The following is a 25,362-nucleotide window of genomic DNA, read 5'->3' on the forward strand; positions in this document are numbered from 1 at the left end:
GCCGGTGTGGTGCTCGTCACCGGTTCGGCCGGCCGGCCGGCCGGTGTGTGACGATGACGAAGTAGCGGAGCTTAAGGGTACAGATTCGCACAGAAAAAGCATCGGTGGTGTCTCGCCGTTTCGGGGGTTCGGGCTTCGGGTTCCCGCGCCGGCAGACGTGCCCGCCTCCGTCCGGCGCGGCCGCTCCGCCGCCGCCGGGACCGTGACGGTGGCAGTTGGCTGCCGAACGTGGCGTGTGGTGTCCTGATCTTGTTCTGGAGCGGTAGTGGGCCTACCACGTCCGCGGCCCGGGGCCGTGCCTAACCAGATGGGTTCAGTTGGGGCTTATTGGACGGACGGCAATCTGGCCTACCAAGTACTCGGGGCTCGTTTTGCATCGTCTGTTTTGCTGGCCCACCAATTACTCGCTGGCTCGCTGCTGGTACTGGTAGGGCTTTTTCGGCATTTCTGACGTTACAGGCGGCATTCCAAATCAAAAGAAAAAAAAACGTTACAAACAGGATGCCAATCTACTCGCCAGACCAAACCGAGATAACTGAACCTACCTGAGTAATTTCAAATGAAGCGGTGAATCTACTTCTGTGCCAGGATTCAGTAGGCAGTGGTGGTCCCATGCCATGCTGCACAAGCACGCGTCAAAAAAGAAAAAAGAAAAAAAAAAGAAAGGAGAGGCTGTCGAAAGCTAAAAAAAGAAAAACTGAAGCCGCGATAACGTTCAGCGTCGTCTCGTCGGTCCGAGCGATCGTCTCCCACAAACCAGCAGCCAGCAGGCCAGCAGGCGAGGCGACACCTATCAGACTCCCGCGATCCTCACCGATTCACTTCACCACTCCCCCCAGTCACACACTCGCCACACGAGCCCATGGCCTTGGCGACGCCGCTCCGCCACCTCCTCCCCGTGGCGGCGGCTCCGTCCACGGCCCCCGACCCCGCCGGGCCGTCCCTGACCACCCCCCGCGCCCTCTCGCTCCCCCGGAGCCGCCTCCGCTCCAGCCTCGCCGCGTCCCCGTCCCCCGAGCCCAGGCCGAGGTCCGTGACTGCGGCGGCGGCGTCCGCGGCGGCCGGGCGGCCGACGGTGCTCGTCACGGAGAAGCTGGGCCCCGCGGGGCTGGACCTGCTGCGCGCGTTCGCGAACGTGGACTGCTCCTACGAGCTCACGGCGGAGGAGCTCCGCGCCAAGGTCTCGCTCGTCGACGCGCTGGTGGTGCGCAGCGGGACGCGCGTCACGCGGGAGGTGTTCGAGGCCGCGCGCGGCAGGCTCCGGGTCGTCGGCCGCGCCGGCGTCGGGATCGACAACGTCGACCTCCAGGCGGCCACCGAGGCCGGCTGCCTCGTCGTCAACGCGCCCACCGCCAACACGGTCGCCGCCGCCGAGCACGCCATCGCGCTCCTCGCCGCCATGGCGCGCAATGTCGCGCAGGCCGACGCGTCGCTCAAGGCCGGTACGCTCCTCGATCGTTGCTCCGAACAAACGCGTGTGCACGATAACGCAACCATGTCGTTCCTACCACACGTTACGCGAACAGATAAGGTCCTTCTACTGTTAACAAAGAGCACGTTTAAAGGGGCAGCGAATTAGCGAAATGCTATCGTGATTCTCTACTAGCAGTTTCTGATCGGCACACATTGCTCGCTGCTGAAATGTAGTTCATGTGACGCCTACCAGTACATAACGTTTCTATTGTTGTGTACTTCTGAAGCTTTCAAAAGTTAGGTTGTAAACGATGATGGCGTGATGTCCAATGCAAATTTGTTTATGTGCTTTCAGTAATCATGTCACGCCAGTGGCACAATTAAGGTGTTATCATGGTTCAGCTGCATTATCACCATTCATTGTTTGGTTAAGGTACAAAGTGGTGCATACTGACCAGAGGTGATTGCAGAGCACATACTAGATCAAATATCGATTTTGTGATGTTGCCAATGTCATTGTAGAAAATATAAACAAGTACTTGCAGTGTAATGTGATTGTCTGCTGACATTAAGGAGTAGCATAAGCTTTAAGGTTTTTTTTTTTTTGAATTACATATTGGGGTTTTATGATGATTTTCCTAAGGCCCATTCAGTACATGTTTTTGGTTGGGTTCTGCTACCCGCTTATCCTCCTCTTACAATTAGCTGTTTGATATTCCTTCTTGCAATACAGAAATCCATTCTTTCTACAGTTCTTCCTAATAACCGACACAGTTCTTATCCATCGATCAGTTAGCTGTTTTTTAACTTCTGCGACTTAGAGATTTTATCCTGTATTCTTGCAGCACTGAATAACAACAGTGCTCTTATTGCCAATAATCAACTGGCAGCAGTGATCATTTTGAGATATAAAATCCACAATTTTTAACCAGCAAATTTCAGGCATACTATGTTCCACCAGTAGGTTCAAATTTATAAACATTACAAGGTCATTTCAACTGATATAAAAAAGTATTTACTAGCAGTGGCGATATTGTGCCCAGTTCATTTGTGCTGAGTTGGTGTTGCGACTGGTTTTGCACAATTCAGGCAAATGGCAACGGAGCAAATATGTTGGTGTTACCTTGGTGGGGAAGGTACTAGCAGTTATGGGCTTTGGAAAGGTAGGCTCGGAAGTAGCTCGACGCGCAAAAGGACTTGGGATGGATATCATTGCTCATGACCCATATGCTCCTGTTGATAGAGCCCGGGCAATTGGTGTAGATCTCGTATCATTTGATGAGGCCATTTCTACATCAGACTTCATATCACTGCATATGCCTTTAACTCCATCCACGGCAAAGCTTTTCGATGATGAAACTTTTGCAAAAATGAAAAAGGGTGTTAGAATTATCAATGTTGCAAGGGGTGGAGTTGTTGATGAAGATGCATTGCTGAGAGCACTTGACAATGGAACAGTTGCCCAGGTAATTCCTGTCGTTCTGGTCACTCATGACTCAATCCAAATGTTGACAGTGCATATTGCTGTTGCCTGTTATCCAATTCTCATATGCATCAAATATCTATTCACTGCTCCATGTTTTGTCAGAAAAAAGAGAGATATTTTAAGCCTTTTTCCTGATTGCCTTCTGGTGTGAGTCAGGCTGCACTTGATGTATTTACTGAGGAGCCACCACCGAGAGACAGCAAGTTGGTGCAGCATGAGAATGTTACTGTCACACCGCACCTTGGAGCTAGCACAACAGAAGCGCAGGTTTGCTGGTCCTTTTCCCTAGCAACTTATTTCTACCACATCATACTAGCTTATCCTGTTTACTAACAGACCTCTTATGCTGTACCTCCACAGGAAGGTGTAGCTCTTGAAATTGCAGAGGCTGTCATCGGTGCGTTGAGAGGAGATCTGGCTGCCACAGCTGTGAATGCCCCAATGGTTCCTGCTGAGGTACTTTCATTACCAAGGAATAAGTTGTTTAGAGTCATTTCAGTATAATTGTGTGCACTCTGCTTGCGTCTAAGCTGTACATCTCTGCCCACAGGTTTTATCAGAGTTATCTTCGTACGTTATCCTTGCTGAGAAGCTGGGCCGTCTTGTCGTGCAACTCGTAGCTGGTGGGAGTGGGGTTAAGGTCGTCAAGGTTGTCTACTCATCAGCTAGAGACCCTGATGACTTGGACACAAGAATTCTTCGTGCCATGGTCACGAAAGGCATCATCGAACCTATTTCAAGTGCATTTGTCAACATTGTCAATGCGGACTATGTCGCCAAGCAAAGAGGCCTTCAGATCATCGAGGAGAGAATTCTCCTTGACGGTTCACCTGAAATCCCCCTAGACTCCATCCAGGTCCACCTCACCAATGTGGAGTCCAAGTTTGCTGGTGCCTTGTCTGATGCAGGTGACATCAGAGTTGAAGGCAAGGTTAAGGATGGCTCCCCGCATCTCACGCTTGTCGGGTCTTTCAGTGTTGACGTTAGCCTTGAGGGCAACCTGATACTATGCCGCCAAATTGATCAGCCAGGCGTCATCGGGAAGGTGGGATCGATCTTGGGAAAGATGAATGTGAATGTGAGTTTCATGAGCGTCGGAAGGACTGCTCCTGGAAAGCAGGCGATAATGGCCATTGGGATTGATGAGGAGCCCGAGAAGGAAGCTCTCAAGCTGATCGGCGACACACCGTCTGTTGAGGAGTTTGTCTTTCTAAAGCTTTAGGGAGGAAGTAGCCAAGTAGGTAGGCACCCGATATAACATTTGTGCTATGTTGGCATGAGATTGGTTGTTCCAAGCTGCTAGGAGCTAGTTATGGGGTAATGTAGAATAGCATTCTTTGCTGTCCTTCAGGACACGCCACAGATACAGTATATATCAAAGAAATGCATGCAAAAAATGCAATTTTTCCTCTTGGGCCTGCTATCCTGCTTACCAGTTGAACTCTGTTGTCATTGCGTTGGCTGTGTAGTTGATCTGAAATATGTTGGTGATGTTGTTAGAATCTGCATCTCTAGTTTCAGGCTTTCTGGGTACTGAACTGGAGAGCTCTGTTCTGACTTGTGACACTCCTGCTGCCCTGATAAACAGGTGCGTAGAACACTATTACATATTCCATTCCTGTTCTGCTGTACCTAGAACCGTTCCAGCTCTCTGAGCCATTCGGTTTACCTCCCTGAACCTGTAGCATTTTTGACAATGCATCCAATTGCTGCCTTTTCTTGTCTCGACTAAATCATATCTAGTACTGTTTTGCAGGATTGTATCCAACATTAGCATTTGAGACACGTGAAATCATTTCACTGAGGTGGACACAACTTTTCCCTTTCGTTTCAATCATGATCGAAGCAGTGAACAACCTGTGCATCTCCAGACTTTCGAGCACGTTTTCTTGCCCCCAGCCATGTGATCCGCCAACTGCATTGTCGAGTTCAGCCCCTGTTAGGCGAACGACACTAGACGCCGAGACCCTCGCATGTTCCTGCCACTGTACCCTCTGCCGACCCATCCCAACTTCTTTTTGGCAGGAGCCATCCATCGGCAACTCACCATCTGCTGCTCTCCCCTTTTCCGATCCACCACCGGATCAGATGGTCCATCACCCGATTCACCCCATGCGGCCGCCGCTGCCCGGTGGCGGCCGCCGATCTCAAGGCCTCGCCGAGCCGGCGCGTCGCCGTCCTCTCGCCAGCTTTGGGGAAAGGGGTGCGCTGGACACTCAGCCGCGCGCGGTGAGTGCCCCGCACACTAGCCGGGTAAAGGCCGCCCCGACGGCGACGGCGGTGCCCATCGTGGGAGGGATCGAGTGGAAGGGAGATCCCGGCGGCCGTCCCGGTGGCACAGGAGTGCACGCAACTTGCTCCTCCCCCTTCCCTGTAGCTGTGTGTGACTGCTACTCCATTGTACCTGTACCAGTCCGAGTAGCAGTCATCTCCTGCTAATCCTTATCGTGTCCATGGCCTGTCTGAACTCTGAAGCATCACAGCTGCTGCGAGGTCTGAGCTCTGATCGTCTCCACGCGTAGAGCCGGAGATGCTTATCGCGGCACGCGCGTTCAGGGCACACGACCGACGGCGACGTCCAGCCGCGGGGATGGTGTTCGGCTGGGGGCGGCCCGGGAGAGCCGGAGACGCTTGGCTGGGAGTTTTAGCTCCAGTTTCAGATTGGTCCTCCTTTTCTTTCAGGAGTTGACGCTGGATTTGACAGAAAAACTCCGAGCAAATCTTGTGGCTTCCCTGAACCTCAATGGGCAGCGCACCTGATCTGATTGATCATGGAATTTGCAATGAATGGAAACTAATTGCGTTTGAGAATCAGGCTACCGGCGCGTGTCCACTTGCAAACGTTCTTGGCGATGAAAATAGAAATGGAGCATGTTTTTGCGCCATGAAAGGAAGGAACATGATGGATGGGTTGCCGGAGGCGCAAGCAAATCTTCTGGAAAATTCCGATGGCGATGAGTCGGAAGATTATGAGATTTCGCATCAGTGGCGGAGCCCAAATCTTCCAAGCCCTGAATGCGGCGGTCACGTGGAGAAAGCTTAGCAGCACGGGGAGGTGGACCCGCCCGAGATGTTGGCGGCAAAACCAATCGCCTTCCCGTCGAGTTGGTGTTGGGTCGGGACCCCACAGCCCCAAATCCCCAATCCGGTGCTCATGAAGCAAAGAGTATACCACTTTGTGGCGATCCACACCACTTTTCGAGTCTTTGAAAGTCATTCAGTATGGATCTGTACACTGTTCACCTAAACGGTCGTTTAGCCCGTTTACACACCGTTTAAATGCTACACGATAATACACCATTTCTGTTTAATCAGTTGTTTTGACTGTTTAAATGATCATTTTGCCTATTTAAACATCCGTTTTGCCCGAATAATAGGCTAAACGGCAGTTGACCGACTGTTTACTGTTTAGCGTTTAGAATAACACAACCTATATGTGCCATTGGAAGTGAGAAACGGCAAGAAGTGCTTCTAGGAATGAATTACTTTCACATCACATACCAGTGTAAAGACCTAGTGTTCCATTAGATCCTAAAATATGAGTGCGTTAGACATTTCACATTTATACGGTCTACATTACAAGTAAATGACCAGCGGTATATAAAAAATATAAAATTTCAAATAGAAAATGTTCATATTATGAAAAGTATTCTGACACAATGTTATCATACTTAATGCCATCATACAAGTTTCGCACGAAAAATAGTTATCATACAAACAAAATGGTTAGACAATAGCAAATGGGCCAAAATTGCCTTTTGCGCCATCCAAATTAAAGGACTTCCACACCAAATTAATTCCTATCAAACCCATCAACCTCGTTTGGGAACATAGCTCCAACCAATTGCGAGATGCAACCAGGATGACCAAGATGTAGACCACGACCAAATTAAGTCTCAGCCAGGACACGGGGACGTGCACAACCAGGCACCATGCCATCTTGAAAGGACAATGTCCCGTGGCGTTGACCCCTTGGGTCCGGCAACACACGGTCACATGGGGAGCCACCGCACGGGATCGCCGGCTTTACGAGATGACGGCATCCGGTTCGTCACCCGCCACCCCGCTCAATGACGATTCTGCCCCCGGGTGTGTGTCGCGGGTCGACGCGTCGACGTCGGGCGTATGAGTCAAGATTCCCCCGGGCCGGACTGCGACTCAACGCGGCCGAGTCGCCCGTTCCTGCCGCGGAATTACCAAACTGCCCATGTCTATCCTGTCGCAGGAACTACAAAATTCCAGTTTTCAAACCTGAAAGGGAGGCTTTGTCCGTTACAAAGATAATATTGTTTCTCCTAGGTGCTTGGTTTGTGGAACCATTGACTTTTCGTCCAAGAGTTTTTCCAATGTGATTGGCGTGATGATGTGTTATTTAGCGTAGGATTTTGAGGAGAAAAAGGTCATTTGGTATTCTAAAGAAGTATTTTACTTTTTTTCTCCCGAAAATACAGTACACGGGTAGAAACACTAACCAATTAAGCTATGCTCTACTTGCAATTAAACTTTTTGTTTATAAAATGTTTATAGTTTGTAATGGAAAGTGTGTTTCATGATAACTCTAACAACACCAATTTTATATACTTTTTAAAACACAATATTTTAATAGCCGAAGTTAAAAGGTTTACCAAAAAATTATAAAAAAGCTGCACAAATGATAACTGTAAACCAAGGGATATAAAATATTGACTTTATCAGTACCACAAGTGATTTTATATGATTGTACCGGGTAGATATAACTAGACATAGCTGTATTTATCAAAAACTTGTGCTACAAGGTTTTATCATCTCACCGTTTTTGCAATAGCGACCAATGGATGTCTCATGTACCGGTCAAAATCTATTGGATATAATTAAATTAGGACACAGCCAATTTACAGCCGGCTGTAAATTAGACCGGCCGCACGGCCATCCTATTTTAGAAAAGCAATTAGATTATTAGTTTTCTGTTTTAGCAATTAATCTTGGCACTTTCGCTGTAGATATATGCATGTAATGGGTGTGTGCATGCTTGGGTGTTTCGCCTTTCGCTCCACTAATGCAAGGGGGGAAGAAAAAAATGAATAATGTAAGCGCATACATCCACATAATTTCAAACTAAAAAGATCGTAGTTCCAAAATCAAGCATCGAAATCAAAATCCGATTACACAGTTGTGTTTAATTTGTTTCACTAAAAGCTTCAAAATAAGATCTCCACCACTATATTTCAATGATATATTTTTTGAGAGAAAATACTTTTTATTGTATTCTAATTTGCTATTGTGTTTGCAAAAATTGCTTATGATATTATAGAATGTTTCTTCACATGTCTGAGTTCAGTTAAGTGGATATTGGTGTTCATGTTGTGAAGATAGATTGTTTTATGTCATGAGGGTAAACAACTTTGTTGGGTAGTTGAATGTTTATTAGCATATCAGTTGAGCATTTTAACTAATTTATTTTGGTATTTTTCCATTATACATAAAGCAATTTACGTATCTTTGAAAAATATTGTCGAAACATATACAAGTGGGGTATTGTTTTGAAGGCTCTTTGAAAGAGTTGTGCAATTGGAATTTGAATTTGATGGATGGTTTAAGAACTATAACTTTTATGAGATTTTGAAATCGCTTGCATCTTGCACTCCATGTGGAGATGGATGGTAAATTTAGGCTGCCATGCAATAATCCAAACACCCGGCCGGCCGTAACAAAATCAATACCATTGAAATAACCTCTTTCTGTATATTATTCACGAAGCAATAGCATGAATCTCTAAGCACAAGATATAGTCAAGGTCTCAAGGACATGACATAAACGTGAGAGCTGACACACACTACGCAAGCTATCCTTTTATTCTGATTTTGAGCGGATTATCAACAGGTTATTAATGTTGACGTAAAAACTAAGGTAAAATGATAAAAAATAATAAAAGATATACCATCGTTATTTTATCACTGACCAAAAATCCAATATAGAGCAGACATCGACACACTCACACACCCAATCTGCGTGGCAAGTGATTGCAAGAATTTTTTTTATCATATACTCTTACTAGACAAGTTTACCACTCCAAACTACTGGAGGGTACTTTGGACATTTGGCTCATCCAGCATATCTGTTTAGGTGGCAGAGAAAGCTGGCTTGATTGTGACGGGCAGCGAATCACCGGCTAATTATTGATACTCGGCAGCTAATTTTCTAACGGTGCAGTTTGACGGTGTCAGACCCGTAAAGCTAATCTTTGTCCTTTTCAGCTTTGAGGAACTATAGAGGTCGCAGCTTGTGCCCTAGACGGGCTGTTGCTCTCAAAATATCTTAGTTAAGCTCTGAATGAAGCTCCTATGTGCGTTCTAATTTATGATAAAGTTTGACTTAAGTGGATATCATATGATAGTAGGATCATCACTATAATGACTAATGCAACGTATAACAGAAGTAGGTTTCACACTCCAACATTATTGGAATTTGGAGAACTAACATAAAGCTACATGGGCCAGCTAGCTGTGGAAACCATGGCTTAAGATATGGTGTACCGAATAAAAACATGTAAAGTAATTTCTACATGGTTTTTATGATATAGCCCCAAAAAAACGTAGTCATATGGTATTGACCTACCATTTTTAGCGTATGCTTCTTTCAAAAAACAATCAAAATTAGACCGCAACACTGACACTTACTAGTACACGATAAAATTAAATCTAGATCGAGCCAGTGGCGTATCTACCGAAGCCTGGATCCCTAGAATCCATATGGTCGTATTGATTACTTCATCACTTGACATTTGGAGTCCAAAAGCATTTGTGCCCATATGGAAAGCAGGTCGCTTCTTGACATCTGACGTTTGTATGCACGACCTTGTGCGCGCATGGATCCTGGGGAAATGATTGTTGGGGTCGCTCTCACTCTAACGGCAGACCCTTGACAATTTACAAGGTCCAAATTACGACCAGCACGATCCACCAGGATTAAATTAGCACCATTGCACTAAGTTACCCGTGTGAAGTGACCCCTACCAAAAACATACAGGTCAAAATAAATAATAAATCTTTTCTTCTGTATCAATAGTTCGTTATTTTTTTTTAGAAAAAACTGAGCTGGAAACTGTGCTGCTTGTTCACTCCGTTTGCGTAGCACGAAACGTGAGGCCCGGAGGTCTTCCGTTTCCTCGCGGCGTCTAATCCAGCAGCATCACCGTCCCGTCTGGGTGATTAGGCCCCCCAACATCGATACCCCGCGAAAGGCCAACACGGCCCGGCCCCGCCCAGCACACCGGACGCGACGCAGATATCTTCGCCGCTCGTGCGCGGGGCCCACCTCCCTCACATGCACAAGATCGACCCGCGGGCCCCACGGCCCACGCCGAAACCCCCGAGAAATAATATTTAATCCGATTTCGCTTGGTTCCCAGCCCCCCACGTGTTCCGCCCCCGCCACGTCACCGTCCCCCACCTACTACTACATGTAGCGCCCCCATCACCACCATGCGCTGCCTCCCTCCACTACGCCGCGCGCGCTCCCCTCGCCTCCTGTCCTCCCACCACCACCACAAGAACCGCGTCAACACCACCTGCCATTGCCGCGCCGAGCTCAGCCTCTAGCTGCGCCAGGAGGGCGCCCGCCTCCCTGCCGACGTCGGGTGTGATGGAGCTGCACAAGTACTGGGGCGTGGGGGGCCGGCGGTGCGGCGGCTGCGAGGCGGCCCCGGCGGCGGTGCACTGCCGCTCGTGCCCCTCCGGGGGCGCGTTCCTCTGCACGGCGTGCGACGCGCGCCCGGGGCACGCTCGGCTGGGCCACGAGCGCGTGTGGATGTGCGAGGTCTGCGAGCTGGCCCCCGCCGCCGTCACGTGCAAGGCCGACGCTGCCGTGCTCTGCGCCGCCTGCGACGCCGACATCCACGACGCCAACCCGCTGGCGCGCCGCCACGCGCGCGTCCCCGTCGCGCCCATCGGCTCGGAGGCCGCGGCTGCCGCCGTGGAGGCCATGCTGTTCGGGACCGGCGAGCCGGCCGCGTCCGAGGCCGAGGAGCCGCAGAACGCGGCCGCCGGGCAGCACCAGCACCACCACCAGCAGCACGCGCTGAACCTCAACGTGGAGGCCAAGGACATGAAGCTGGACTACCTCTTCTCCGACCTGGACCCCTACCTCAGCGTCGAGATCCCGCGCTTCCAGCACGCCGACAGCGTCGTCCCCAACGGCGTCGGCGCCGGCGCCGGCGCCGCCGTCGAACTGGACTTCACGTGCGGCATCGGCGTTAAGCCCTCTTCCTACAGCTCCTACACGGCAACGTCCCTCGCCCACAGCGTAAGCAGCTTCGTCTTCCCTTCCCTTGCCTTCCGATGCTATGGATTACGCTCCTTGCTGATTAATCTTGCCGGTTGCTTGATTTGCAGGGCTCCTCCTCTGAGGTCGGCGTGGTGCCAGAGGCCTTCTGCGGCGGCGGCGGCGGCGGCGGCGGGAGCTTCGAGCTCGACTTCACCCGGCCCAAGCCTCAAGCCTACATGCCGTACACCGCGACTCCTCAGAGCCACAGCGTAAGACCCCCAACCAGATGCTACGACGCAACACGTGTAGACGACGGCCTTATGAACGTGCTGACGTGTCGATCTGTGTGCAGGTGTCGTCGGTGGACGTGGAGGCGGTGCCGGAGCGGGGGGACATGGCGGCGGCGAGGCCGGTGCCGCTGGTGGGGGAGAGCCGGGAGGCGCGGCTGATGCGGTACCGGGAGAAGCGGAAGAGCCGGCGGTTCGAGAAGACCATCCGGTACGCGTCCCGGAAGGCCTACGCCGAGACGCGGCCGCGCATCAAGGGCCGGTTCGCCAAGCGCGCCGACCACGACGCGGACGCCGACGACGCCGAGGCCGAGGCCGAGGCCGCCGTGCCGTCGGCGGCGGCGTACGTGCTCGACTTCGGCTACGGCGTTGTGCCCAGCTTCTGATCGACGACGGTGGTCTCGTTCCACGCGCGCGAAGGTCCGGCGGGCAGCGGCGCGCTTGACCCGGCACTCGCGCGCGCACCCGCCTTGTACTTGTATCGATGCATGCATGTATAGGGGAGGAATAGTAATCCCATGTACTCTCTTTTTGGAGCTGCTAGCCCTGCGTACGCTAGCGACGTATAATTTGTACACTATGCTGCTACTTGCTAGCTACTAGCATGTTCTTGCAAGAATTAGCCCGGGCTATTTTTGAATCAAATCTATGCAAGAAATTTGCAGTGGTAGCAGCTATTGATGATGAACCCGTCAATTCATCATCTTAACTTCTTAAGTTATGGTGAACTGGTTTAAATTTATATCAAGCATATGTATCTGCAGACTAGCTAGAGCACATGGGAGATGGATTGGTGAAAATGTTTGGTAGATTGATTCAAGTGAGCATGTATGTTCTTAGCACGTTGGATGACTCACTCGAGTAGTAATCTTGCGTTCTGCGGTAATCTTGCCAGTCCGTTATGCTAATGTAGCAGGGAGGAGCATACAGGGGATACCAGTTTTGGTTGCTGTGGGTCATGGAGCCAACCCAAAACTGGTCGAAATGAACCAGCGCGAATTGCAAGCCAGGAAAAATGGAAAGAAAAATCATCCAAGAGAGTGACTCGGAGCTACCCCACACACTGGCAAATGTCGATACTAGGAACAACTCTCCCTTCAAACCTAAATATAGCTTACCAGAACAAGGTAGGTTTGTATGAGCAAACCAAACTAAGGAAACATCCCATGTCTTCACGGCTCCTTGCACAATAGCAATTTTCGACCATTCCCTCTGCTAAGTGACTGGTTTCTGAAGAATAGATAGATCCTGATCGAAATGCATAAATTTGATTCCTACTCCCTCCGTTTTAAATTATAGTTCGTTTTGAAAAATTTAAATATATAGATTTTGCTATGCACCTAAATAAATATTGTATCCAGATACATAGTAAAAATTATGCATCTAAATTTATTAAAACGACCTACGATTTGGAACGGAGAGGGTAGTTGGCATATTAAGAAATTGAAAAATCATTAAAGTCAATGGACTCAGGAGGACTGAATTACAGATTTCACTCAAAGCACTTGAGAGAAGCATCTAAAAAAAGTAGCTATTCAACGGTGTTGTCGAGCCAATGTTTGTTGGATTACACACACCCTGCTTCTATGTAATAACTTCACCTTCAAATGGCCCATCTTGAAATGGGCCTAGGGGCCACGATTCTAACCCAAACTAGAGGCAAGACAAAGGAGAATAGCTACAATTCCACGTCCATGTACGTGTACGTCCTGACGTCCAACAGAAGGAACCAGAGAAGTCAGAACTGGCTTTGCATTGCCATTTGTCACTCTGCATCGGCATCACTACCAAACAGGCAAATACTAGGAACAAAACTTGCGAACAATTCGAGGCATCCACGAACCTCAAAGTCGCGATCAGATAGCATTCATCAGCGATCCAATAGAAATGTTACTCAGGTACGCCTGCAGGGTTGCAACTGCAGGTGACACCAGCTGAATGTTCAGTAAGAAATGTTTGGCATCAGATGTACTATCATAGAACACCTTTTTTTTAAAACATACCTTGGCACGTGTTTCATTAAAAGGGAGAGAGTTTCGGTATAAATGACCAGTTCACATCTACATTGCAGCGCAAGGATTAGCTGAACCGGTCACGAATCACATAAGAAACTGTTACAAGAAAATAGTTTGCGACCTTGACACCTGCCCCCGGAACAGTCAGCACACACAGAACACTGAAGCCAGCAGTTTCCATAACCTGCCCTCGGCGAAGATGGACTCCGATAGCACCCATGGCATCACGGCCTTTCTGTCAAACACCCTGGAGTTCCTCTCTTTCGATATCATCCAGCACACAAGCACAACAAAGGAGTCAAAAGCCTTCCTAGAATCGGCTGCAAGGCGTTTACGAGAAGTAGTCCACCAGTCAGCCAAACCGAACTCTGTTGCGCTAGGAGCCAACTGTTGCAACCCTAAAGGTAGAACACGGTTGAATTTTAGCAACCAAGAACTTCAAAAGATCCACGGATCACACACAAAAAAGAATTCAACATATATATGATCAATTCTGGAACTATAACTCGACTACGGACAGGTTTACACCCAACAGAATCAATAGAATGTTCGTAGAGTACATGATCAGATCTTGACGGCACTAGCATTCCCTGATGAGAACCTCTTGGCGTACGGGTCGTGCATCGTCTGCACCGGCATGGCGCCGAACGCCCCGAAGTTCATGCTGCTCTTGTCGTCGATCAACGAGTACTCCTCCACCTCGTCGTCGTCGATGTCTTCCTCTTCCTCCTCCTCGTCGCCGTCCTCTGGCTCGCCGTAGTACGAGCTGCTCTTGTCCATCTCCATCAGGCGGTCCGCGTACTTGACGCTCTCGATCCTCACCGGCGGCCGGTTGCCCTTGCCGCCGGGCCCCGCCGGAACGGCGTCGCTGTCCCCGCGCAGGATGCGGACGACGGTGCGCATGTCGGGGCGCCGGTCGGGCTCGCCCTGCACGCAGAGCGCGGCGCACTCTACGACGCGCGAGAGCTCCGCGGCGTCGAAGGCGCCCCGGAGGCGCGGGTCGACGAGGTCCCCGAGGCGGCCGCGCGCGATGAGCGGCTCCGCCCACTCGGTGATGGTGCGCTTGGCGCCCGAGGGGAGGCGCTCGATGGGCTTCCGGCCGGAGATGAGCTCAAGGAGCAGGATGCCGAAGCTGTAGACGTCGCAGGCGCCGGAGACCTTCCCCCACATGGCGTACTCGGGCGCGAGGTAGCCGAGGGTGCCCTTGACGCGGGTGGTCATGTGGGAGACCCCCTCCGGCACGAGCTTGGCGAAGCCGAAGTCGGCGACGAGCGGCGCGAAGTCGGAGTCGAGGAGCACGTTGCTGGCTTTGATGTCCCGGTGGATGATGTGCGGCGCGGCCTCGTGGTGGAGGTGCACGAGGCCCTCGGCGGAGCCGAGCGCGACGGCGATGCGGCGGCCCCAGTCGAGGCGGGCCTCGGCGGCGAACTGGCCGTGGAGGTGGGAGAGGAGGCTGAGGTTGGGCATGTAGTCGTAGACGATCATGCGCTGGTCGGCGCCGGCGCAGTAGCCGCGGAGGCCGAGCAGGTTCCGGTGGCGCACGCGGGCCAGCACCTCCACCTCCACCGCGAACTCCATCTCCGCCTTGGAGTTGTTGGTGGCCTTGAGCTTCTTCACCGCGATCTGGAGGCCGTCGGCTGTCTTGCCCCAGTAGACGCTGCCGAAGCCGCCCTCGCCGAGCTTGTTCTCCTCGCTGAAGCCGTTGGTGGCGGCGTGCAGCTCCTTGTAGCTGAAGATCCTCCACGTGCTGCTCATGGACGCGCTCACGCACCTAATCAAACCGCGCGCAGCAGAAATAAAATCAAATGGCCTCACGAGCCTCGAGTTTAAAAATCCAAAGAACGTAAACGTAAACGCTCGTACCCTTGCTCGACCTTCTCGGAACCGCAGCAGGAGCTCGCCGCTGAGCCCATGGCGACGACGGAGTCTGGCCGGCGGCCGGCGCGGACGACGTCGTCGGGGACGATGCCTCGCTCGTTTCCTTTCCCAAGGGGCACGCACTGCAACTCGAGCGTTTCCTTTGTCACGGACGCTGACGGCTGCTCTAGCTTGGCAGCAGCTACTGGAGCTGTTGTGCTCGTGCCTTGGAGTGAACGAAGAGATGAAGGGGGCAAGTGAGAGTACTTATGCTGTTGGCCTGTCTCTCGGTGCAAAACCGTCCACGGCCGGCGGACATCTTGATGCTCCATTTGTAGAGTCGTGCCAGCACTGTCGCTTTTCCTCCAATATAAAAAGGCTCGTGCCGGGGTTGACTTGGTTTCATGCACATGGAATACGGTACAGTTGCCACGTGGAGCAAGGGCACTGGCCGCGGCGCAGTCAAACGAACAGGCGCCGATGCGAGCCTGCCAACGTGTGCGCTCCGAAGCTGGACCGCCCGCGGGGCCGCAGCGGGGTGCGGCTGTACGTCGCTTCAGGTCATGATTTCACAGACCATCACCTGAAGCGGATGAACCGTCGGTGCGGACAGTGTTTGGCTGTAATTAGGTTTATTGCTGAGACAGACTATTTCCGTAAACCATCACTATAGGTGGAGAGAGATTCTATGCATATAAAATAGGATAGGATAATGGCGTTATCCACGTGCATGCAAATCCAAAATTTAGAAAGCTATAGGTATTAAACCGAACATCCAAATTAGATTTAGATTGCACAATTATTTTTTTATATAACAAGATTTTCAAAATAAGATCACACTGACCTATGTTTGCATGATATTTTTAAAAAATATTTTTTAAATACTCAATAATGAATTTTGGCTACTGGGAACAAATATTTTAACAACATGAACAAATAATTATTTTCTATAAACAAAAAGTTAACATAACGAACAAATAATAATGTACAATGAACAAAATATTACACATCACGAACATTTGATTGTAAAGGATAAATAATAAAAAATAAATATCACGAACAAATAAGTCAACATCACGAAACAATTTAATATACAAAGAAAATAAATAATTTGGCATTACGAACAAATTAATTACACGTAGATAAATAATTACAATAGTTGATATTAAACTAATTTTAATATCTATAAGTGGAATACGAGTAAAAGAATAAGAAATCAGAAACGCAATTAATAGAAAAATATAAAAATAAAACAAAAGAGAAGAAAAAATAAAAGGGAGAAGAAAAAAAAAGCGCACCTGCTCGTACCGCTGGCTGCAAGAATTGCACCAGCGCACAGCAGCCAGCCTGTTTCTTGTGGACCTTCGTCCCGTGGGCTAATAGGCTTCCGCTTGCGTGGGCCGAAATCATTCCATCGGAATATGTCGCGCGCGCGACATATAGTCGCGGCGGCCGCAGCCCGCCCGTTTGCTGGGCGCGCGCTCGGGTGGGCCGCGGGAATGGAAGCGTGGAGGGCCTACGTTACGTGGGCTGCGTGGCCTCGGGCCGGACAATACGGCCTACGTTGAAAATGGGCTTCGAGACGTAGCAGCGCGGCCGCGCCTACGTAGAATGCATGGCCTCGGGCCACCATACGGCCTACGTTGACAAATGGGCTGCGAGACGAGTAGCAGCGCGGCGGCCGCGGGCGGGATCGGAAGCGTCGAGTGGCCTAAGAGGGGCTGCATGGCCTCGGGCCACCATACGGCCCACGTTGAAAATGGGCTGCGGGACGAGTAACAACTGCGCAAGGATACGGCCTATGAGAGCCCAAGCTTGAAGCATATTTTGCGCGGCACTGACTTGAAGTTTTGAACACGATCCACTAAAAATGAACTCCAGAACAGGACCAGTGTCATGAGCACTGAATCACACCGATTGAAGCGTGATCCGCTCCAGAGAGAATCAAATCAAATCCTCCGGGACTTGGCTGCCATGCTCCGGCACATCCGGGGCATCTGATCCAGCCGGCACTCCAGCCCTACTCCTAAATTCCTTGTGCTTCATTCAGGTGCCCTCCCACTAGCAACAATGTACTAGGACTGGCCGCTGGCACAGGTGGGATCCGGGAACCGGAATCCGAGTCACGGCGGAATCGGAGACGGGTGCCAGAGCCCCAAGGGGCTGCCGGCCTGAAAGCCAGAGATTCTGATTCCTCCGCCGAGAGAAAATGTTCGGCATGTACCCCGGAATAAGCTGGGATCGGCGGCGCAGGGCGCGACCGGAGGTCCGGAGCCGCCACGCACGTACCCCGGAATCGGCATCGACCGTGGGAATCCGTCTGATGGACCGGGACGGGCGACCTCCCCGCGGCCGCACGAGCGTCTCGTCGGCGCCGCTGCTACGTCGTCGTTCCGGGAATCGAGGTGCGAATCCGGCTGCAAATGGGGAGGATCTGAATCGGAAATGGTAGGCCTGGCCGTTCGAGTTTATCCGTCGGAGCTTACGTACCTGTGATGAGAGGATCAGCTACGAACGACCATGGCCAGTGGACGGATCCAATGCAAGAATCCGTGCCAGTGGCCGCAGAATGCGGCAGACCTTCGTCGTACGTGAGAGCGAGACCAACCGATCCAGCAGTGTTCTTCAGGACACCGCACGACAGTGTTAGATTCTCTCCGGCGGATGGCCGATGAGAGAGGACAGGTGCTTTGATTAACCGTTGTGAAATCGATCTGCCGATACGTATCCGGGGCCGGGTTTGCAGGAGATAAGCACGAACTGACCCGCAACAGAAATCTGCCACACCGAGCTGAGCTGACCCACCATGTCTCTGCTCCTGCCCGGCTGCATCTGCTTGGGACAGACCAGGCTTTGATGTCGCTATCCGTTGGTCAGTGAGGTCAGACTGCTGTGATGCCCATGAACAGAGCCTGTACGAGCTGTACGCCTGTACTGCTTGCACCGATAGATATGACAGCTGCAGCTAACTGCAAGTATATCCGGGAGCTCCGGATCGGGCACCAACGGCTCAGATCACACGAGCGGTCCGGATCAGCTGACTTCACTGTTGCAGGAACGCCTTTCTTGTTCTAGAGACAAGAGGGTCACGAAGGGGTTGTGATCCAATTTTTCTCATGCTCTTTGAGCTTTAACAATTCCGGTTACCATGGAACTGCAATCTAGTAAGCTGGGCAGCACTGATTTTTTTCCGGCGGTTGGGCCGCGCCGGCATGGGCGTCAACAGCTCAACTGCCTGTCTCACAACTCTGTACTCCTCTTTCTTCTTTCAAGCTTCTGTTTGCCGATTTCGGCTGATTCTTCAGCAACACAGCAATCTCATAGATGAACTTATTTGAGCATGCTATGGTTAGGTCATTGGGAGGATTACCTCTTGTGTCATATCCGTGAATGACAAATGACATGGACAGATGTTATAGCTACTGGCTGACTTAGAAAAGATCCTAGTATCACAAACAGGCATCAAAATATTACTATTGTGCAAAACAATTTATATGGAGGGAATAACAAAATAGTCTATAACATTGTGGCCATGCCATAAGACATTAAACATTTTTTACTTTTACATTGCCACTGTACGTAAAACAGTAAACAAATAAAATCAGCTTAGGAGGAGTGAAGGCAGATGATCTTTCCTTTCTTTGGTGGGATCTGCCTTATTTCCTAGCATTGTGGTCCTCTTTACAGCTAAGAATTGACTGCGGTGGATCCTACTCCTATGGACGGGTTTGCCGAAAACATTGTGGTTGCCTTTAGTACGAGCACTGCCGAGAGACTGCCCCTGTTATGATCATTGTGGCTACGAGCAAACAGACGGGCCCATATCCCCTGCAGCTCGCTGAAGCTAACACCATTTTCTACCAAGAGAGAGTCATGCAGGGGCTGTGATCCCATTTTGAGGCTCATTGAGCTGTAACCATTCCCAGTTAACGTGGAACCGCATTCTGTTGGCATCGTCAGCGCGGGTGCTACTGCCAGCAGGGCCGGCACGGCCATCACCAGCTCTGCTGCCTGTCTCGCTACTCCGGTATCCTCTGTCCTTTTCTTCTCAAGTCTGAAGTCTGAATCTCTGCCTGTCACTAGCCTCTGGCCGGTTACTTCAGCAAGCGCATACAAAGAGATGAGCTGTACTGTGTTCTACCAAAGTTAACGTGCTTCACTCAAACATTGCCTAAACTGTTGCCCTGGTGGCTGTACCTTGCACATCCATCTGTTGCAACCGTTTCTGAATTTCTGAAGCAGCGCTTCAGAAAGTTCCTACGATCCTCGGATTCTTCTTCAGACATTGGCAGAGTTCACAAATGTTTGCAAAAACTCGCATTGACGTCTCGTTTTCCATTAATTTCTCACCCCAGGCCCAACCAATCACGTCAAGAGTCAAGAATCTACACGTATGCCTAAATCTAACACACCAGCAAGAGGAAAATGGAGAAGGAAAAGAAAAGGAGAAATCACTCGATCGCCTGCTTTTTATTGCAAATTTTCGTGCAGCGCTGTCGCACTGCTGCTGCTTTCACGGCTCCGGCTCACGGCGCCGGCGTCGTCGTCGGCTCCGACCCGCGGCTGCGAGCTGGTCTGCTCTGCGCAGCCGCCGTCGTCCTGCGGCTGCGCCTTCTTCTCCTCCCCCGAGCCGGAGCCACCGCCCAAGCACGGCGCCGTTGGCACGGCTCCTAGCTCCACGACGGCTCGGCTGGCCGCCGGCGTGGCGAGGAAGGTCGGCCTCTCCTCGCCGGCCATGATGACCACCACGTGTTCCAGGAACCCCGCCGCCGGCCTGGACGCCCCGGCCGCCGAGCCCTTCTCCCCGTCGGCGGCAGCCTCCCCGGCCCGCCGGTCGCGGTCGGCGTCGAGGTACCCGGACAGCTTCCAGTAGGAGCAGGCCAGGATGAGCAGCGCGAAGGCGATGAGCCCCAGCATCGCCGCCAGCCCGCCGAAGAGGTACGGCACCGGGGACTGCCACGGGGAGTGCGGCGCCGTCGCGTTCGCCCCCGGCGCCGCCGTCGGCGCGCCGTGGCTCATGGTGGGGAACTCTGCTCCTGGCCTCATGGTTTCTTTGAAAACCAGCTAGCTTGCTTGTGAGAGAGAGAGAGAGAGAGAGAGAGAGAGAGAGAGAGAGAGGACAGAGGAGAGATCAGGGGAGCGCTTGCTCTTGCAGGTGGTGTGGAATGGCGAGAGGGAGTGGCAGCTATTTATACAGAGGCTGGAGATCACCTAGGTGTGTGCAAATGTTTGTGAGGTGTGATGCCAAGGGGGATAACAAAAAAAGACCAATGGGGAAAGGGTTTTATGTTGCCAACTTTTGCTAGTTTAATCAACCAGTTAGTTTACATGTTGGTGCTTAAGCAGATAAGATGGATATGCTTCCATGTCCTAGATAATTGTAACTTGTAGGTTAGCTAACTCGGGTGGAATTAAGCAACCACTGCATGATGAAAAGTTTTGGAGTTCCCTATGGGGATGTGAGTAGTTTAGTTTGGATTCCATACCACGTGTTGAGGAGACGAATTCTAACTCTGCCCAAGAATAGTTAAGCTGAAGCCTTGCATGTACCATTGGCTCAGAGCTGGCATAAACTTCTCATCCTCTGAAACTCATGGTTCTGAATTCGTTTCTGAAAGACAAAGGCTTCAGAGCTGGGATAAACTTCTCATACTCTGAAAGTCATGGTTCTGAATTTTGTTTCTGAAAGACAAAGGCGCATTCTAACTCTGAAAAAAGAAGGTTGTAGAACTACACTTGATTATTAGGTATTATTAGGTCTTAAAAATCTAACTATTGCAGGGCCCAAAATTTGTACAAATTGCGCATTAATTGCATTGTGTTCATGTGGATGGGCATACGTTGGCGGGAGGGGGAGGTCATCTAGAACTGTACAAGAATGATTGCTTGGGCACTGATTACTGGAAGACTCCAAACCAGGAACTAAAAGCAATTAAGTTAATGATAAAGTTTAGGACGTTCGTAAACATCATCATATCCTAGCTTCAATTCTTTGGCAACTAAATTAATGCAGAGACAGAGATATGCTGGTACGAACAAAGGGGAGCATTGCAGATGTGTCCTAAGTGTGGTACTAGCTATATAGTATATGTCCTACATAAATTAACTACCTAGCTAGATTAATTAAATTAAACAGCCATATATGTATATATGTATGTATACTTATCTTTTCACACGCACAAGAACCAGCATATTTATAGTTTCTTAGATACGGTAAAAACAGGGTTCATTTACTCGCGTTACCTTTTCCATCAAACCCATGGGACTTGAAATGTTTTGTTGGATTAACTGTTGCAAAATTCTCGTGCCAAAACATGTCATTTTTCTTTTACAGCAAGCTAATGATCAAAGGGGTAGAAGACAGGTAGAATTGAGTGAATGTACCAAGCCTTCATTGTTTAGGCTCGCCTATTTATCGTCATATATTTTTCTTTTGATTAGCAAGGCAATGGCAATATTCATTTGAGCAGGTGATGTTCAATTTACAAAAGGTAGGTGAAATGCATGAATCTTAATGATAGCACAAGTTGTTAATTACTTCAATGTAATAAAGGTCCTGTCCTTATCCTTGAGCATCAATTAGCTAGCTTAATCCATCACTTAGTGGAGCTTTACCAACAACGATATGGATTACGTCTGCAACTTTAGCTTAGAGCTGGCGTGACAGATAGGGTGAGTGGAGAATTGGAGCGGAGCAGGTCCCAATAGAATGATCGCACTCTGTATGCTTTAGAATCACATATCCTAGTCTACTTGCAGTAGTATTCCATTAAGCTACTTTTAATCAAAACATATATTCCCTCATTAACCTTTTCATCAACACTTTTTGTTTGGGGCTATTTTTTTCGTTAACTTAGTATGCTCATCTAATAGTGATGCATCAGAAGACACCTTTTTTTCATTACCTTCAGGAGGATATGTATGTGCATGAAAATTTAAACTATACACAGTGCATGTCATTGTTGTTGCTTGGTGTGAGATTATCCACAGGGGAAATACGGCCACTGCCTAGGGTTTGTATTGTATCCAGAGACATGGGTATAATGTCTCGAGTTCACAAACAGCCCCAGTGTTTTTTTCTCTGCCACTCAAAGAAAAAAAGCAACACCAATATATGTTTTGTAGCGCATCGTCGATCGATCCATTTGTGTTGCGGATAAAGCTACATATGTATGAATCTAGTATAGCTAGGTTTTGGATTTCATGTGATCTGATCACCATATCCTTCAGAAAATTCCACCTTTTTTCTCTCTGAAGTTACCTTGTCATCGATCATCTCTGATCGTTTTCATGTAATGTGGCCTCTGGTTATAACTGATGGCAGTGAGCCCGTCTGAAACATTTTTTTTTTTTAAAAAAAGTCATGTACATGTAACACTATTGGATTCGCGCGTCAAATACTTAAGCTAACTCTAAAGCAAAGATATGTGAATTGTAATCAATAAATATTGATATGATGGTGACGACAATGATGCTTTGAGTTTTCTTACGTGTTAGGCTTTGTAATTGTAGGTGTGTGTGTGTTTTGGGGGGGGGGGGGGGGGGGGAGCTTTTCTCGATCAAGTGGCATCTTACTTTGCCATGATGATTGATTCCACTCTTAAGGCAGGGATCCCATTGGTAGCCCATAGTTTCTAAGTAATCGGCTTGTTAGCGTGTGATGATGGCCTTAACTTGTTTTGGCTGAATATAACTGAAGTACGTGTTCACATACAAGTGTGCTAGCTTCACCTGGGGCCTGCTGCTTTATGTGGTTCGGCTCACATGTTGCGACCTCTAATTGGGTGGTTGTGTGGTATTGTCTCAGCAACGGGTGGAAGTATTATGAGGCGTTCATGTCGCATTCCGTTCGGATTTGTGTTAAAATCACGGCTGCCTTGACTTCCAACAGCAAACTATATCTATCTGACTTGACGTCTCTGAATGCAAAGGGTGAAATCAACATAAAACAAAGAAGTCTAATTTTGGTTCCATTCTTGTAAGTATGCCATTAGTTGCTATTGTTAAGGGAAAAAAGGTACTAAATAAACTCATGTGGAACTTTTTTTCTGGTTAAATTAGGTCCAGCTTCAGATGAGATGTATGACCGATACATAGTACAAATTGTGGAAGATTCTTGCATAGTTTTGGGCAAATTCCTCACTACGAATGTTTTTCTTGTAGCTATACGCAGGAGTATTTTCTTGATATCTACACATATAAGCCAGCGTTTCTTTTAACATTTTGTTAACCAATAATTGCCGAGTTCCTTTGAACCAACACGTCAAATCTGAAGCAAGTTGGCACGCTTTGCAATGAAAAAAAAAATAGGGCCTAGGAGGATTACATGTAGGTAGAGCTTACCTACATGTACACCTTTACTTCAATATTCGATGCGGATCAGTGGATGGGTGGATAGATGGTCTATCAATTAATATTTGTGCCTGAGATGGAATCCGACCAACAATTTCATGTGGTGTGTGTATATCTTCAGGAGCTAGCAGGGCACGTTTTCAGATGTGGGTGTCTCATAAAGTCGATCATACCCGGGTGACCAATGGGGTGCTGCCAAAAAACAATTTCATTTTTTTTCTGAGAATGAAAAAAGATTGTTGGTCTTTTATTAATGTCTCCAGTGATGGGCTCCATAGAGTGTAGAAGTCGGCCGTATCTTGCCTGTGAATTCTCTAGAAATACGTCCACACCGTCATGCATGTATACCACTGGTCCTGAATCTATCCTTTTTTCCAACTGTATGGGTTTACGGATCAATGTGCCCTGATCGATGAATTTGTAGCCAACTTCTCTTTTATCTTCCTGTAGGGATTTCTAGCTTTTCTGTCAAGGATTAGGCTATCGCCTATAGAAGAAGCCTCCAGTCCTCATGTATGGAGACTTTGCTGCGTTGACAGGTACTCTTTATTTGTTTCTTAATAAGGACATGCTTAGATGATTTTATAAAATCTTTTGACTGATAATTTTTAAATATTGTACTATTAATTGCTACAAAATTTATATCCTACTGTTATATTTCTCTGAAGGGAAAGAGCAGAGCTGCACCAAACGCCAAAGTTCTGTATAACAGCTTATCAGTAAGCAGATTTTAAGAAATGAACTAAAAAAATCAGCAATAAGCAAAAGCCGCTTTTTCAATAAGCAGCTTACGCAAGCCCTTAAGCTGCATTACTGCTAGTCTGCTACGGCAGGTGCTGACGAAGAAGCTAGTCTGGGCTGGGCCCAGTGTCAGCCTCCGTTGCATGCGCCCTGACGAAAGCACACTCTACTCGACGCCGTCGGGCAACACCGCGCTGCGCGCGCGGCCGGATGGCTTTGCGTGCGTAGACGAGCCACCGCTGCTCCCCCTAGCCACCGAACCGGCCGGGGCAACACCGTCACCTAGGCAACGGCACTGTAACAGAATAACGGCAGGTGATGACAGCACTCGTCGATCACAGCCAGACATCACGAGACAACCACAACCACTCGTAGTCTCGTCGTGCCCCCTCACAGTGCCACCTTTCATAGTCCAAATGCAGCCGTATGATGTGTCCATCGTACGTGCCAAGTAAAGGTTAGTCAACCGGGAAAGGGAAGACATCTAGCATGATCATCAGGTTTCCTTCGGTTCGTTGAAGACGACTGGATCCCAGAGCTAGCATTACTCCATTTACACTTGCGAATATGGATGAAAGAGATTGTGTATCTTCCTGATAAGATTTAAGCAATCTGATACCACAATTGCTCGATGAATATTACGCTCATTTCCGAAACACGTAGCATGACGAAGCACCAAGGCTTCAGCCATTTCACCATCAGTTATTCTCCCTCATTCCAATGGCTGACATTGCAAGTCGGAGGTGCGCTTTTTAATTGCCTCAATACGGCCACACACGGAAACGACTTCTCCGGAGATTACTGGCGTGTCGACCACAACCCCGGGAGCTGCAAGTTGTGCTGCACTAATCAGCCGCAATAACACAGCATGACTAGCCAGGTGATGCGGATTAACAACACCCGGATCCTGCAACATGATTGCATGAACCTAAAGGCACGAACAAGGAGTCCTGCAGAGTTGTGTATGCTA

At 49.3% G+C, this 25,362-nt stretch overlaps 4 protein-coding genes across 4 annotated transcripts; 2 read left to right on the plus strand and 2 right to left on the minus strand.

Annotated features, from left to right (window-relative positions):
- Nucleotides 1–748: 748 nt before the first annotated feature.
- Nucleotides 749–4,311, plus strand: LOC112890779 (D-3-phosphoglycerate dehydrogenase 3, chloroplastic-like). The gene is made up of 5 exons (XM_025957636.1): nucleotides 749–1,442; nucleotides 2,503–2,879; nucleotides 3,056–3,166; nucleotides 3,260–3,355; nucleotides 3,450–4,311. Exons 1-5 carry the CDS (start codon nucleotides 863–865, stop codon nucleotides 4,119–4,121), a joined length of 1,836 nt encoding a protein of 611 aa, XP_025813421.1. The 5' UTR covers nucleotides 749–862; the 3' UTR covers nucleotides 4,122–4,311.
- A 6,044-nt stretch (nucleotides 4,312–10,355) lies between these two features.
- LOC112890075 (zinc finger protein CONSTANS-LIKE 5-like) lies at nucleotides 10,356–12,175 on the plus strand. The gene is made up of 3 exons (XM_025956922.1): nucleotides 10,356–11,179; nucleotides 11,269–11,409; nucleotides 11,493–12,175. The coding sequence occupies exons 1-3, from the start codon at nucleotides 10,520–10,522 to the stop codon at nucleotides 11,811–11,813; spliced, it is 1,122 nt and encodes a 373-aa protein (XP_025812707.1). The 5' UTR covers nucleotides 10,356–10,519; the 3' UTR covers nucleotides 11,814–12,175.
- Nucleotides 12,176–13,955: 1,780 nt separating this feature from the next.
- On the minus strand, nucleotides 13,956–15,516 carry LOC112888614 (PTI1-like tyrosine-protein kinase At3g15890). The gene is made up of 2 exons (XM_025954878.1): nucleotides 15,306–15,516; nucleotides 13,956–15,213 (listed from the first exon to the last, which is right to left on the minus strand). Exons 1-2 carry the CDS (start codon nucleotides 15,353–15,355, stop codon nucleotides 14,007–14,009), a joined length of 1,257 nt encoding a protein of 418 aa, XP_025810663.1. The 5' UTR covers nucleotides 15,356–15,516; the 3' UTR covers nucleotides 13,956–14,006.
- A 4,087-nt stretch (nucleotides 15,517–19,603) lies between these two features.
- On the minus strand, nucleotides 19,604–20,442 carry LOC112888615 (protein GLUTAMINE DUMPER 4-like). Its single transcript, XM_025954880.1, has one exon. The coding sequence runs from the start codon at nucleotides 20,343–20,345 to the stop codon at nucleotides 19,770–19,772; it is 576 nt and encodes a 191-aa protein (XP_025810665.1). The 5' UTR covers nucleotides 20,346–20,442; the 3' UTR covers nucleotides 19,604–19,769.
- Between the last annotated feature and the right edge of the window lie 4,920 nt (nucleotides 20,443–25,362).

The sequence above is a fragment of the Panicum hallii genome, chromosome 4 (genome assembly GCF_002211085.1).
Source record: "Panicum hallii strain FIL2 chromosome 4, PHallii_v3.1, whole genome shotgun sequence".
NCBI classification, from domain to species: Eukaryota; Viridiplantae; Streptophyta; class Magnoliopsida; order Poales; family Poaceae; genus Panicum; species Panicum hallii.

What these genes read in the sequence shown, in the direction of transcription:
- LOC112890779 (XM_025957636.1), top strand. Translation starts at nt 863, where the DNA reads ATGGCCTTGGCGACGCCGCTCCGCCACCTCCTCCCCGTGGCGGCGGCT. An exon ending in ACAATGGAACAGTTGCCCAG is followed by an intron (nt 2,880 to 3,055) that starts GTAATTCCTGTC and finishes GGTGTGAGTCAG; the next exon opens with GCTGCACTTGATGTATTTAC. An exon ending in CTAGCACAACAGAAGCGCAG is followed by an intron (nt 3,167 to 3,259) that starts GTTTGCTGGTCC and finishes GTACCTCCACAG; the next exon opens with GAAGGTGTAGCTCTTGAAAT.
- LOC112890075 (XM_025956922.1), top strand. Translation starts at nt 10,520, where the DNA reads ATGGAGCTGCACAAGTACTGGGGCGTGGGGGGCCGGCGGTGCGGCGGC. An exon ending in CAACGTCCCTCGCCCACAGC is followed by an intron (nt 11,180 to 11,268) that starts GTAAGCAGCTTC and finishes CTTGATTTGCAG; the next exon opens with GGCTCCTCCTCTGAGGTCGG. An exon ending in CGACTCCTCAGAGCCACAGC is followed by an intron (nt 11,410 to 11,492) that starts GTAAGACCCCCA and finishes ATCTGTGTGCAG; the next exon opens with GTGTCGTCGGTGGACGTGGA.
- LOC112888614 (XM_025954878.1), bottom strand. Translation starts at nt 15,355, where the DNA reads ATGGGCTCAGCGGCGAGCTCCTGCTGCGGTTCCGAGAAGGTCGAGCAA. An exon ending in TCCGAGAAGGTCGAGCAAGG is followed by an intron (nt 15,214 to 15,305) that starts GTACGAGCGTTT and finishes CGGTTTGATTAG; the next exon opens with GTGCGTGAGCGCGTCCATGA.
- LOC112888615 (XM_025954880.1), bottom strand. Translation starts at nt 20,345, where the DNA reads ATGAGGCCAGGAGCAGAGTTCCCCACCATGAGCCACGGCGCGCCGACG.